General features: G+C 30.5%; 3 protein-coding genes across 3 annotated transcripts; 1 reads left to right on the top strand and 2 right to left on the bottom strand.

The window, feature by feature from the left end:
* Nucleotides 1–4,358: 4,358 nt before the first annotated feature.
* LOC105791113 (V-type proton ATPase subunit c''1) lies at nucleotides 4,359–6,067 on the bottom strand. Its single transcript, XM_012619028.2, has 4 exons — nucleotides 5,882–6,067; nucleotides 5,706–5,783; nucleotides 4,864–5,034; nucleotides 4,359–4,748 (listed from the first exon to the last, which is right to left on the bottom strand). The coding sequence occupies exons 1-4, from the start codon at nucleotides 6,007–6,009 to the stop codon at nucleotides 4,577–4,579; spliced, it is 549 nt and encodes a 182-aa protein (XP_012474482.1). The 5' UTR covers nucleotides 6,010–6,067; the 3' UTR covers nucleotides 4,359–4,576.
* A 392-nt stretch (nucleotides 6,068–6,459) lies between these two features.
* Nucleotides 6,460–9,102, bottom strand: LOC105791114 (cucumisin-like). Its single transcript, XM_052635087.1, has 4 exons — nucleotides 8,982–9,102; nucleotides 8,789–8,877; nucleotides 8,483–8,571; nucleotides 6,460–8,144 (listed from the first exon to the last, which is right to left on the bottom strand). The coding sequence occupies exons 1-4, from the start codon at nucleotides 9,081–9,083 to the stop codon at nucleotides 8,113–8,115; spliced, it is 312 nt and encodes a 103-aa protein (XP_052491047.1). The 5' UTR covers nucleotides 9,084–9,102; the 3' UTR covers nucleotides 6,460–8,112.
* A 1,172-nt stretch (nucleotides 9,103–10,274) lies between these two features.
* LOC105791115 (uncharacterized) lies at nucleotides 10,275–11,205 on the top strand. Its single transcript, XM_012619030.2, has 2 exons — nucleotides 10,275–10,412; nucleotides 10,499–11,205. The coding sequence occupies exon 2, from the start codon at nucleotides 10,568–10,570 to the stop codon at nucleotides 11,036–11,038; it is 471 nt and encodes a 156-aa protein (XP_012474484.1). The 5' UTR covers nucleotides 10,275–10,412; nucleotides 10,499–10,567; the 3' UTR covers nucleotides 11,039–11,205.
* The last annotated feature ends 3,790 nt before the right edge of the window (nucleotides 11,206–14,995 follow it).

Raw genomic sequence — 14,995 nt, 5'->3', positions numbered from 1 at the left:
TCCCTTAATTAATCATGTTAACCTTAAAATTTCTTAACGAAATTTTAATATGTACATACTAACATACCATGGACACTAAAATAATAAAAAAACTAATATTTACTCATCGGGTTTGTGGTCTCGAAACCACTGTTTCGATTTTACTGAAAACAGGCTGTTACATTTCACATAACTTTGGGATATTATTTTTCTACCAGAAAGTAGAGAGAATTTATTTTCTAAGTATAAATTTTATTTTAGGGAATAACAATTCAACTGGTTTCTATTTAGAGAGAATTGCTTTCCTATTGAAAGTAATAAATTGTTTCTGGTTCTGTGTTTGATTCGTGATTATTTGTGTCACATCCTAAAATTGGGTCTAGAAGATTCGAGGGTAGTTTTGGAATTTTGGCTAGAAGTAAGTTCAAAAATTTTGATGTGTAGTAACCCAAAAATTTATGAAAAACAAATGTGAAAAAGGCTTTAATTTTTAAAAGATGATTGTTTTGTAAAGGGGTTTAATTTAAGAGTAGCTTAAAAACAATTATACCAAGTTTTAAAAATCAACCCATTTATTCCTCTTTCACCCTAATATTGACATGAAAAAAAAGAGAGAATAGAAACATTCCTTTCCCCTTTTTGCTGTTAATTGAAACCCCAACCATATCATTCACCAATTTTTATCTTCATTGCTTTAATCCTTTTCATTCCCACCAACTTTCAAACACCAAATCCCTTCCAAATTCAAACAGAAACACCAAGAACACCATTAAAACCATTGTTATTCATATTATGGGTTTTCTTGGATTTCATCAACCTGTCATTTTTCTCCACAGTCAAGTTAATGTTGCTTTTTCCTATTAGTTTTTAATGTAATCTAGCTATTTAAATCAAGTTTTTATCCATTGAATCAAAGGTTTGTGTAAATGCAGAAATTTGGGGTGTTAATGGTGAAATTCAAGATTTTGAATGAAATCGATGTTTCAAAGTGTTTTTCGACTTGTTTTAATGTGATTAGAAGGTTTCAAAACTCTCTTTAAATTTTTGTTAAAAGTTTTTAAGGTTTTGCTAAGTTTTCACAAAAGATGGCCATTGTATGTCGAAATTTCGGAACCATGATTCTGAGTAGTTTAAAGTGGTTTGAAGAATGAGAATCATTCTTAGGCAAGTAATTAGATGATTGGAATCAGTTTTAAGCAAAGGCAATGAGTAGTAATTGATATTTTTACGTTTCAACTATGCTAGTCGAAAATTTCAGTTTCAAGAGGAACTAGCTTAGGCCTACATTTTTGTTTGCTTTAGGTGATTCTATGGTTGAATATTAATTGTGTTTGTTGTATGATTTATTTTGGTGAAGATTCGGAACCGTTGGAGCCTTTAACGAGCAAGGCAAAAGGAAACGAAAAGCTAGTTTAGGCTTTTGGTGACTAGGCGAAGCGCGAATGGTAAGTGTTTGGAATCTTTGCTTGTAAGCACGATTCATAGCATTAAATGGGAGCTTATGAGTAGCCTAAACCCCTATCCTAATTTCCGAGTCTAAGCTTTCTTATTCCTTTCGCTACTTTTGTGTGATATGTGATTATGCGATGTGGATTGTGTATTATGATGTGTAAATGAGATATGAGATATATGCAAATGAGACAGTGTGTAATGTGTGATGTTATGACATGTAATGTGGCGTCTTGTTACTCGGGCTCGGCGATCGGTTTGGGTTTAGGGTGTTATAGTTCGAGCCCATACCCAAAGCAATTCGTGATACGAGAATAAAGGATAAGGTTGTTCGGTTGAAAGCCTGAAACGTTTAGAATCCGTCTCATACAAAACACAAATATTTTTTTCGAAAAAATTTTATTACTATAAATATAACAAATCAACTCGGTTTTTAAAATTTTAATTTTTCTCTGTGATAAAAAACCGTTTTTAAACCGAATTTTTCCAAAAGTCTATTGGTTGGGACAGAGATTCTCTTCTTTAATTGATGGATGGGATATTCGAATTAGGATTGAATATGAGCATGCACATTCACCGTACCAAGTGTTGATGTGAAGAATCAACAATGAGGAAGGATTGACAAAGGTGATTAGTAGTTCACTTTTGGAGGGCATAGAGTGATCGTAAAAAAGTGGTGGAGAGAAAGGTTGGTTGAATAGGAAGAGAAGAAAGAGCTTAGATCCCCCCCTTAGGTAAAAGAGATATGAGACAGAAGAGATGCTACGTGTAAATATCTTGCTAGCAGCAGAGTCACATCCTGTCATATTGTAGATATGATGATGTGACCTTGTAAATTGGTGACATGACAATAGGGTAACTTGGCAATCACTAATTATCTCATCACATTTAAAAAGCCTGATGTATTTCTAAAGAAAGTAGCTCATGACGAAGGTGTGTCCAGTGGTGTCATAAATGATACAAAGGTGTTACGGAGGTGGGTCTATGGGTGATATGTGGGGGTGGTATAACATTACCCAATTGAACTAATTTCTCATTTTCCATAAAATACGAAAATATTTTTTTTACAAATTAAAGCAAATAAATTAACTTCTTCATGTTGTAAAATAAAGAAATGAAATTTGGAATTATTGTAATTAAAAATATAAATAATAATTAGAAGAAACCATGAAACAGTAACCACCCACCAACTCCAGAAACCACACCCACTTTAGTGGAAAACAAATAATTCAGACAATCTAAAGCAAACAATCCTCAGATTTAATGGGTTAAATAATTACAATTTTGTGAGTCCTTTCTTTCTCATTTTTGTAGCAATTTGTTTGTTTTTTAAGTTTTATTTTAAGATAAATACGGATTAAGTGTTAAGAAGCAAACAATATCTATTGCGACACTCATTTAAATATATATATTGTAGTTAACTATTATAATGTAAAGATGGTACGCAGTTTTGGGTTAGTGTTGCACAATCAGTATGAACACTGTTTTTTACAGTAAAAACATATTAATTTGATAAATGATTTTCTAACCCATATTATTTTGAGAAATATTTTTTATTTTATATTATTTTGATAAAAATCCCTCTTAATTAAACACAAAGTGAATAATTTCCATATCAGAGGGCTTGATATTTTGCACTTTAGCTTATTCCTGTTCATCTTGTAGTCTCATGTAACGTACCTGTTGATCTCATTTCTTTCCATCGGCTACTTACAAAATGTGAACAGCAATGGCAAAAATTAGCAGCATAAAAATGGGTAGGATGACAGCGAGATGAGTGATTTTTATCCACTCTGATCTCGATCTAACTCCACCCTGCCTCGAAACATTGCATAATTTATTATATTATTTAGTTTTACAAAATTAAATAAAATGCATATTCCAAAATCTTTTAAAATGAAAATATCTATTTATAAAATATAAATAAGAATTAAAATATTATAAAGTCTTATAAAAGTTTTAAAAGTTACTAAAATTATTTATAGAATTAAAAGAGGATACATTGATAATTTTCTCAAGGTGGGCGATACGGGTTGAGTTCAACTTGGAACTGACACAATATTCTTATTTGAAAGGGTAAACTACAGTATTAGTTAAATTATGAATAAATTTCCATTTTGATTAGTTAACTAAAAAATTACAATTTTGATCACTAAACTATTCAAAAGTTTTCATTTAAATTATCAAACTATTAAAATCGATAGTATATGCCTTTCTCTTTTTGTACCCTATGCACCAATCGGAAGTTCTTTTTTCCTTTTTTTTCTACCATTCATTTTTTTATGAAATAATTTTGAAAGCCATAAATTTGCAAACTAAAATTCAAACAATTTTTTTATCTGATCTCCGACAGTGACCATCAAATCAACTTAGATATCATATATGTTCTTTTACTTATCAATAAGTACTAATCCAATGTTCAGACCATTAGATCGTTGTTTGGAGCTCACTTGCAAAGTTTAAAAGAAAATTTTAACAGTCCAATACATAATTAAAAACTTTTGAATAATTCAGTAACTTGAATGAAAATTTTTTAATAGTTTAATGAACAAATCGTAACTTTTTTAATTAAGTAGCCAAAACGAAAACTTATCCATAATTTAGTAAATTATGATGTAATTTACTCTATTTAAAAAGCTACCCTGCCCGAAACCTGAAATTCAAACAAAAATTCCAACCTTGACAAAAAAACCCCAACCTTATCAAGTCGGATCCGAACATAACCTGTTTAATTCGAGTTATTTTGCCACACCCCAAAAAGAAAAATGATAGCCATACACCGGAAAGATTAATGGAAGAACAAACTTCGTTGGCACAAATCAACGATATAACAAATGCTGACGATATAAGATTAAAAAAAAAAAGTCTCCAAGCAAGTTTTAACACAAATGCCGACGATATAACAAAATAAAAGAACCAATAAATCTCGGTAGCACACTTAAACCATAAATCATGGTTTTTTATAAGAAATTTTATTCCTAATTCAACAAATCATTACCGGAACAAAAGAGAGCATTTCCAAGCATGTTTCTAAATACATGGTTACATATAACAAAGAAAGAAAAAATATGTAGGCGCCATTTTCAGTAACTAATGCATTCAACAGATTGCATTCTCACAGAGCTAAGTTATTACTAAGAGCGGAAAATTACACCGACTTTGCAGGCCATGTTGCTTGAGCTGACATGATTATACCTACAATCACTCCAAATAATCCAAGTGCACTGCCAAAAATCTCAATCACAAGAATCTTTACAAAAAGTGACGAGTTCTGTGCATCAGACAGTGCACAGCTGCTTCCAATTATTCCTACGCATAATCTGTCACAAAAAAGTAAATCATAAGTGTATAGAAATAAGCAAAATGTTCGTTCGGGTGACTCCATTTAAAAGAGTAAAAGAAGAGAAAAAGAGAGAGGGGGTCTAAGAGATGAACCCGCAAACAAGATTTGCAAAGCCAACAATAATTCCCGAAGCAAAGATTGCATATCCTGCTCTAAGAGACTCAGGCGCATATATCTGTGATGATGGAACACTCTCTAACTTTGTTTGTAAAATAATTGCAACAATTACACCATATATAGCAACAGCTTCACAAAAGATTACACTGCAATAAAAACAGCATTTCAAACGAATAATTGGCAAAGCTGTAATAAGATTTTAACCCAGATCAGAAATTTGAACAAAACCAATTGAAAAGGAGAACCATCTTTAATTACTAAATCCTTTCTTGAGATTCGTAACGGTATTCCATTAGTCCATCGAATCTCATTTAGAGCTACTAATCCAGTTGACATTTACATGAATCGAGCAAGGCAAGCAAACAGCAACTAGTCAAATTACAATAGCAGGGAGGCCATCTCTAAAATTGCAAGGCAATATCTCGGAACAAATAGAAAGGATCATACAAGAGAAAACTAAAATCATAGCTTCTCTTGTTAATCATGATTGTAGTTAAAAAACGCCAGCCTGCCTGCCCTTCCTTTTAGCTGGATTGAAGTTCCGCCCTTAAACATTATACAGATCCAAGGCTGCGGGATATACCAAAAACTTAAAAATATCAATCATTTCCTTATTTTCCGCTATCTGATTTTCAAAGGCCAGCAAAACATTTTAGTTCCAAATCAAGAAATCTGAAACATAGAGCATTATTAAATGATGGTTTATTAATAAATCTTTCAACAAAATTAATAGATTAGGGATTTTAGGAATAATAATAATTTGATGCTTTACAAATCACGCAATAAAAGCAATTCAAAAAAGAGGGGGGTTAATTACCTAATTAGATTCTTGGAAGTGATTCGAGGAGCTTTAATAGCAGCACCGATTAAACTACTCCCAGTTATGTATATTCCCCTATGAATATAAATTATTAAAAAGTAAGAACAATTTAATACTATTTCATAAATTATGCCCAGATTACATGCAAAATGAAATTTGACAGAGAAGGGTACCAAGCAGCGCCGAGGACGGAGACACCGATGGCGATTGCGATACCGATGGCGGAGAAAGTGTAAGGTGAAATCTTGACGAGAGCGGTGGACCAGGAGCTTGAATCTCCTACCATTGACGTTCTTGACATTTTCCTGTTTATTTGCTTTACTCCTTTTTCTGATGATTTTTCCTTCTATCTGATTGATATAATAATAAATAATAAATCACGGAGAGAAGCCGGGTCGGGCTGGGTGTATGAATGCCAACATATTCTTTTATGGGTAAAGTACAAAAATTCCACTGAATTATACACTTTGCTTTATTTTGTTAACTAAATTATTAATTTTTTTTATATAATCACTAATATTTTAAGGAGAAGATAATTTTGATTTTTTTATTCATTTAATAATAAATTAACCCTCTAATATTTATATATTTTATCTTTTTATCTTAATATAAATTATTCAATAAATTTATCCTTCAAGTGTTTATAAAATTTAACATTTTATCTAAATTTTAAAACATTCAATAAATTTAATTCTCAACATTTACAAAATTTATCAATTTAATTTTAATTTTAAAAATTTCAAAAAAAAATAATACTTCATTCTAAAGAGCAACATTAACATTTTCAAAGCAAACACTTAAGAAAATGACTAAGGCTCCGTTCTTCAACCCGGCTGAGATGGGCTTTTAGCTAAAAAAGCACTTTTCTTTAAAAAGCAATGGAGAACAACTTTCATTTTAGAGCAAAATATCAGCTTCTTAGAAGGACTTTTGGGCAAATGGGAAGTAGATTTTTTTAGCTTTTCAGCCAAAAAGTCCTTTTGGATTGGTTGCTTTACCTTTTTAGCCACACGACGCTGGTTCCCTCTGCTGCTACACTGCTCTCTGCTCTTTGCTCTTTGCTGGTTTCCTTTGCTGCTACGCTGGTTCGCTCTACTGCTACACTGCTCTCTGCCCTCTGCTTTGTTCTGCCCTCTGCTAGTGAGTTTATCTTTTTCTTCTCTTCTTCTCTTCTTCTGTATATTGATTGATTTTCGTCTAGGATTGATTTTCCTGAGTTTATCTTTGCCCTCTGCTGCTGGTTGGATATATTTTTTTTGTTGGATATATTTGGTTGAACTTATGTTGTTGGATCTTTAAGAAGATAACTATGATTGAAAACAAAACCTTGAAATAAATCACGACCAAATAGGTACCAAACGAGCTACACCTTCTTTCCTGTTCGAACTATCCAAAATCGAATTAAAATCACTCACTATAAGCCAAGGCTCATTAAAATATTCAACAATTAAGTCCAGAACCTTAGCTTGAGGACTCGCATAAACTGCTGAACACATGAAAAAATTATCCCTTTTCTTGCTACAAACTCTTATGTGGATCACTTGAGCATGAGGACTCGCACAAACTCTTGCCAAATACCCCTAACATTAGTTTCTAGAAACCAAAAGGAAAGCATACATCTTTATTCCAAATATTAAATACTAACCCAGAGTGCTGTACATTCAATGGTAGAACAAAAAAGAATTATCTATTAACTAACAGCTTAAACCGAATAACCATAATCCGACATATAAATTTCGTTGGACTCAACCACTTAATTCTCGAAGATATGCAGTACTAAGCATCAAACTCTTTTCACACGGCTGCTATTGTCTCAAATCTATTTGGCTTCTGAAAGTACACAGATGGAAGCTTTTAGCTTGAGCAAAAAACATGCAAAATCAGAATTAGCTGAGCCTAGTACCTATAATTTAGCTTAGTTTTTAGGATTATATCCATATAATAAACAAGATACTCAGAATTAAATATTCAATTCCCCAATTTCCTATCGACCAAGAAGACCCTAACACCATGACAAAAAGAAAAGGTATAAATTCAAAAATTCGAAATCAATATAAAAATCTCTGCTTGCCTACCCACTGTTTCAGCCATCTTCAACCAGTTAATATAAATTCAAAAAACAAATCAAATTACCAGTTAATTTCTGCTTGCCTGCCCACTGTTTCAACCATCTTCGACCACCATTGCTTTTCAGTAGCTTGTTTTCTCAGCTTGTTGTCGTGCATGTTATCAGTAATCTCTCTCATGACTATTCCGAGCTCTACGAAGGACTATTCTGACCCCCTGAACTCCATTTCTGGCGGTCTTGTTTATGCCCAGTCAACTTGTTGTCATGCATGTTACCTCTGACCGATGCTTTCACTGACCATGCCTTGCCTGAATAATTCTCACCGCTTTGTTCTTTCTACCGTCTAAAAGGGGTTTGATTTGGACAATCTAAAATCCAAATGGCTCGTTAATCATAAATATAGAAATTTAACCTACTTTTAATAGAGTCTATGTGAAGAAAGAAAAACATAGCTTGCGTTAGGCCCGTTTTTAAGGCTTGACAATTGTAATGCTTTTAATGCCAATTACTACACTTCCAAAATTGAAGTAATTTTAATTAATCCTCGTAAGTTGCCTCACTTGTCACCTCTAGTATTATCCAAACACATTTAAACACTAAATTTATCTCATAAAAAATAATTGATAAATACAAACTTAAATGTTTGTGTACATATCATAATGGATTTGAAGAAATTTTACATGTGAGGTTGGAGTGTTACACTTACCGGCCATTTTTTGTGCTTCTTCCTCAGTCAAATCCACCATGAACCCATTAAAACTCTTTTTGTAGCTGTACAGCACTGTCTTCGACTCACTGCATTCATTCCAATTGCATGCTCCAATCTCAATCACCAGTAGCAGGTTTTATTTTGTTTTGGGAATAATTATAATTAATTATTATAATTATTAGGAGGGGCTAAGGCTATTGACTGCCCTTTTACCTTGGTCCCAGTTTATATATATACACACGATATAAATATCAGATACGGATATTTAAGAAAAAAAATCAGAGGCAGCATATGTTTACACACCTGCCAAAAACATCTTGTATCATGCTGCTATGAAGCAAAGCTGTGGAAGCTCCATCTTTAAGTCGGTCACCCATATACACAATATAGCTCTGAATATTCATCGATTACAATTTTTATTTTTCTTAAAATGAAGCTCATCACCAATGGAAATTTTAGAAAAAGAAAAAGACAAGAAATTAAATCTAATATTAACCTTTCGATTGGCATTGGCATTGGATTGAAAAAGATGAGATGCTGCTTTGGTAGTAAGAAGAGCTAAAAGAAAGCAATGAAGTAGATATCTTCCTCCCTCCATTGAAACAATGCTCACACAACTTTTCAAAGTAGTATATTTATGGAGAAAAATATATGCTATAAGTCTTAGTCTTTGTGGAAATAAATTATATTAGAAATTCAAACTTTTCATACTTTTTTTGTTTGTTTGTTTTAATTTATATTTGGGATAATATTTAAAATAATTACTGCAAATTTTCTTTACTGTAATTTTAGTAAAATGCGAAAATTTTAGAGAAAAGAAATATGAGAAAATCAAGAAGAATGAATGAAGCTCTCATTTTGTTGCTCCCGAACTTGCATTGTCCAGTTCTTAGATAATAAGCACATTCAGTCTCATTCTGTATTTAGGAAAAGAAAAAGGAAAACAAGTTACAGTAAGACTATGAAACACCAATAACCACACAAAAAACTACATGTTAGAAACCAATCATTGAAGAAATACAGCATGCGTTAACAAGGTCCAAACTTATACAACAATCAAACAAAACTTTTAGGCTAAAAATGGTCAAAAAATCCAGCAGTACTTTTTGTTCATGAGTCTATATTTAAGGTCAAAACCAAATTCATAACTCAAAAGTGAAAAGAGGGAAGGTTCTGTTTGAGTCATAGCAAGTGATAAAAATTTTACTTTATCATCCTTGTCTTTATATATGTGTTTTTCATATTGGATTCAAATGATAAACCAATTCATGATATGACTATAAAGTTGGACTAGTTATCTAGATGACATTAATTTCCGGTTTTGCTAAATAAATATTATAATTTTTTGTTTTAAAGTGAAAAGGTAACAAACAAAAGCTGAAACTGGAAGGACAAGGATATTGACTTAATTTTGTTCATGTATATAGTTTAATTTTTTATCATGTATATAGTTAAATTTTGATATTGTTTTTTTTGTTCATGTATATAGTTGAATTTTTGATACACATGTAAACCTATATATTTATGTGACATTTGATTTTCTTCATTGCTTTACTGGCTGAAACGAATCTATTCGTATACACAATAGATGAGTACTTCGGCGATTGAAGTTAGTGATGAAAAAGTGAAAGCAATGTGGGATAAGAGATTGACAGACATATTTTGTGATATTTGTATTAAAGAGATATTAAAAGGCATTAGGCCTGGTACTCATTTCACAAAAGATAGATGGTTGAAAATAATGACCAACTTTGAGAAAGAAACGGGTAAGGGTTTTTCACAAAGATAACTTAAAAATAGGTGGGATGCCTTAAAAAAAGAATGGAAAGCTTGGAAGAAACTTAAAGGCGAAGATACTGGTTTAGGGTGGAATCCTATAAAAAGAACCGTTGATGCATCTGATGAATGGTGGGAGAGTAGGCTCCAGGTACATTAAAAATTCTAAATATTTTTTATTTTTTATTTATGAGGTTATTGCCAATTACTATTATTAATCAATCATTTTATATGCAGGTTGTGCCTGAAACTAAAAAATTTAAAACATTGGGCATTGATCCTGAATACGAAGGGAAGTTGGATCAAATGTTCATGGGGATAGTTGCAACAGGTGATAAAGCATGGGCACCTTCTTCTGGTACACTCCGTAGTGATTTTTTTGAGGATGTTAACCACGAAATACCTGAAGAGAGTGAAGAAGAAAATATGAGAAATGATGTTCTCATTTCAAATGATGTTCACATTTCAAATGATGTTCAAATTGATGGAAACAGTCAAAAAAGAAAAAATCCTGAGACGTCAAGTTCACATTTTAAAACTGGAAGAAAGAAATCCTCAAAGCAAATTGGAGGGGCTGCAAGATTGTCCAGTCAAATAGAAAAACTATGCAATGCAGCTGACAATATGAGTCAAGCCACATCTAGTTTGACTCCTGTTATGGATCCATATGGTATTCCACAAGCAGTCAAAATGCTTGACAGCATGTCAGAAGAAGTTCCAGAAGCTAGTCCTCTATACTTTTTCGCACTTAGATTATTGCTCAATAAGGACAAATGAATTATGTTTTTATCAATTAATCCCAAGATTAGAGCTTTGTGGCTTAAGACAAAAATGGAGGATAGTTGAAAATTTTCTGACCTTCTAGGGTTCAAAGATATTTATTTATGTGTAATCTTCTACTTATAATGGCTTAAGCGAATTATGTTTTTATCAATAGTTATTTATGTTTAGTTTTTGGATATTGAATTTATGTTCTACTTATTTTTGTGTATCAATTATGTTTTATTAATAGTTGTTTATGTTTGGTCTTTAGATATTGAATTTATGTTCCACTTATTTTTTTATTAAATTAGTTTTATTAATGGTTGTTTATATGTGATTTTGGATATAAAATTTATTCACAGGTGATGAGTATAGTTGAGGATTATAGCGGTGATGAAAGTGATGATGAAAGGGAAAAGAAAGAGATGTTACAACGCATGGAATGTTTTAACCGAATATTTGCTATTACATCTTCTTCCGTGCAATTATATTACGAGAAGTATATATTGAGGCAACCATGCATGGATTCAAAACAGTCAGGTGAGACATGGATCCGAGAGATCCTTGACGGTCACGAATCACGTTGTATGATTAATTTTAGGATGTTTAAAATGGTATTCACAAGTTTGCTGAGAGTTTTGGAGACAAGATACAACTTGCAAACTTTAAGAAACATATCTTCTACTGAAATGTTGGGAATTTTTTTATACATATTGGGCACCGGTGCAAAAGTTTCCCAATGTCGAGAAAGATTTCAAAGGTCTGGATCAACAATAAGTCGATACTTTGCAGTTGTGCTTGAGAAAGTTTCAAGGATGGCCATTGATCTAATTGCACCTGAAGATCCTTTTTTTAGCTCAATACCTGAACAAATACGTAATGATTCTAGATATATGCCGCATTTTAAGGTTAAAATTTAATTTTATATTATTATATTTTAATATATTTGGTCGACTAAAAATATGCACGAGGCTAATATGATTATTTGTTCAGGATTGCATAGGTGCAATTGATGGTACTCACATTGCGGCTATTCTTCCACCAAATGAACAAATTCCCTATATTGGAAGAAAAGGTATCCCAACTCAAAATCTTATGGCAGTATGTGATTTTAATATGTGTTTCACATTTGTCATGGTTGGATGGGAAGGATCGACACATGACACTAGAATATTTCTTGATGCAATTCGAGATCCAAAATACAAATTTCCGCACCCTCCAAATGGTTAGATATTTTATTTATATGTGATTTTTTAAATAATAAAGTATAAGTTCTTTAATTGATTTTTTTATTAAAAAAATTCTTGAATTAATTGTTTGTTGTATTATGACTTGTAGGAAAATATTATCTTATTGATTCTGGATATCCTCAAATGAAAGGTTATCTTGGACCATATAGAGGTCAGATATCATTTACCTGACTTCCGAAGAGGTAGACCGATTTCTGGTAAAGAAGAGATATTCAATCATTCACATTCATCATTACGTAGTGTGATTGAACGAACTTTTGGTGTTTTGAAAAAAAAATGGGTCATTTTAAGGGATATGCCAAGTTATAGTTTTGAAAAGCAAACGATGATCGTTGTTGCTACAATGACGATACACAATTTTATCCGAAAACATGTTGGTCGAAATGATGCAGATTTTATGGAATACGAAGATATTAACTCGGCATATGAGAATAATATTGATTCAGAAAATGCGCATGGTCCACAAAGTGATGATGACGACGACGACGACGACGATGATGGTGATGATGACGGTGAATCAAACATTTTTAGTGGTTTTGTAATGGAATTAACAAGAGATGTTATAGCTTCTAGTTTAATGAATTCACTTTAAATTGTAAATGCTATTGTAAAATTTGTAGTATTTATATCTGATATATAAATATTATCCCCTTTTTAAAACTTCAATCCAAATATATCTAATATTTTAATTTGTTAAGTTTATGTTTTCTATGTTATGTTAATATCTAATATGAGTTATATATTCAAATACATTTTAAAATAAAATAATAGAAATGTGTTAAAAACATTAATTAAAAATAAAAATAATTTTGTAATAATACAATTGTGTCAATATCTAATTACAAATATTTAATTATTATATTTAAATATTTAAATATAGTTTATATATTCTAATTATATTTAATAAATAATTAATATTAATTACTTAGAAATATTTAAAATTATTATTATTTATTAAAATATTAAAAGTAAGTTATAATAAATTATTTTTTTATATTTTTAATAAAATATCATAATATTAACTAATTTGAACATTATTTAAATACATATTTGTTACTTTATAATATCATGTCTAAAATGAACATTTTATTCTTCAAAAGCACTTTTTGACAGCAATACCAAACACTCAAAATTTTCAAAAGCACTTCTCAAAAGCAATGATGAGCTGGCTCTAAACGGAACGCGTATTCTATAGCTTCTGGCATTCACTTAACAGATCTCTTCCCCAATGAATTCTAGACTTTTCAATCAGCTTCTTACATCTTGCTGTAGGATAAAGCTATCCCTTTGTTTTTTTATCTATCTTATTTCTCACAGGTTGAAAACTTTTGTCTGTTATTGGAAAATGGAATTTCCCAAAGCATCAGGACCAAATTTTAACCAAATCTATTTGCAATAATCAATCTTTTCTTCTTCTTCTTCTAACTGTCAAAATAGTCCAACCAATGTCCAATAAACCCAAATCCTACTACCGAACTCGACTCATTCACGACCGATAAATTTTCATTGTTTTTATACAAGGGTTAGTTAAAAGGGATAAAAATGATTTCTTTAAATTTATATTTTTTTAATTGTTTTAATTTTTAAAATTAAAATTAAATTGACATATTTTGTAAATTTTTAGATTAAGTTTATTGATTTTTAAAATTTTAAATAAATATAAAGAATTTATAAATATTGAGGACTAGATTTGTTGAATATTTTATATTTAGAAACAAAATAATACAATATATAAATATTGAAGGGTTAAATTTGTTGCTAGACCAATAAAAAAAAATCTCAAATCAGTTTTTTGTTACACGTCAAATGACAACAAAAGGAAAAGTGACCAAAATGTTTTATTTCAAAAGTTTAGTGACTAATTGAAAAATTAATATCTTAGTGATCAAAATAGAATGAATACAATAATTTAGTGACCACTTTTGTACTTTATAATTTTAATATTTTTATTATTTGATAAATTTATATTTTTATTAAATATAAATAATTGCATATCTATAATATAAACAACCTTTTGATCTTGTTATTGTGAGGCATGCCCGTTCCTTGCTCCAATTATCATATATATACGCACACGCTATATCTACATATATATCTTTACAATATATAATATAATTTCATTAAAAATTACTTAAAACTCTTTTTAATAAAAATAATATTAATGTAATAGTATTTTTATATTACTATTTTGTATGAAATATTAAAATAAAATAACTAAAAATGTAATGAGTAAAGATTTAACCTAAGCCTAATAACATTTCTATAACTCAATAGTTCATTGGTTTTTTTTTTCTAAATATCATTTTAATATTTATTAAGTATTTTATTGAGTTGGTGTCACTCTTAATCGGTGTCACTCGGCACTCGGTTAGTATTTTAGTCTTTTCATTTTCACAAAAAAATCAATAAAAATATGTATATTGTGGGATTTAAACCTGCGGCAATTGGATTAATAAAATTTTAAATTTACCACTCAACGAAAGATCCATTTCGACGTATTTTATGCATTTTTATTTTAATATGCACAATTTGTTATCTCCATCATTGTATATCTATACTATTTATTAAGTTTTCTACTAAGTTTGTTGTATATCTATACTATTTATTAAGTTTTCTACTAAGTTTGTGTCACCCTTAACTGGTTCACCAATTCGGTTAGGAAAATTTCAAAATATTTTTCCGTAGTTAAAATAAATTATATTAATTAAGGATTTTACTCTTT

The sequence above is a fragment of the Gossypium raimondii genome, chromosome 8, assembly GCF_025698545.1.
Source record: "Gossypium raimondii isolate GPD5lz chromosome 8, ASM2569854v1, whole genome shotgun sequence".
NCBI lineage: Eukaryota > Viridiplantae > Streptophyta > Magnoliopsida > Malvales > Malvaceae > Gossypium > Gossypium raimondii.
This window is presented reverse-complemented; position numbering and strand designations above follow the sequence as displayed.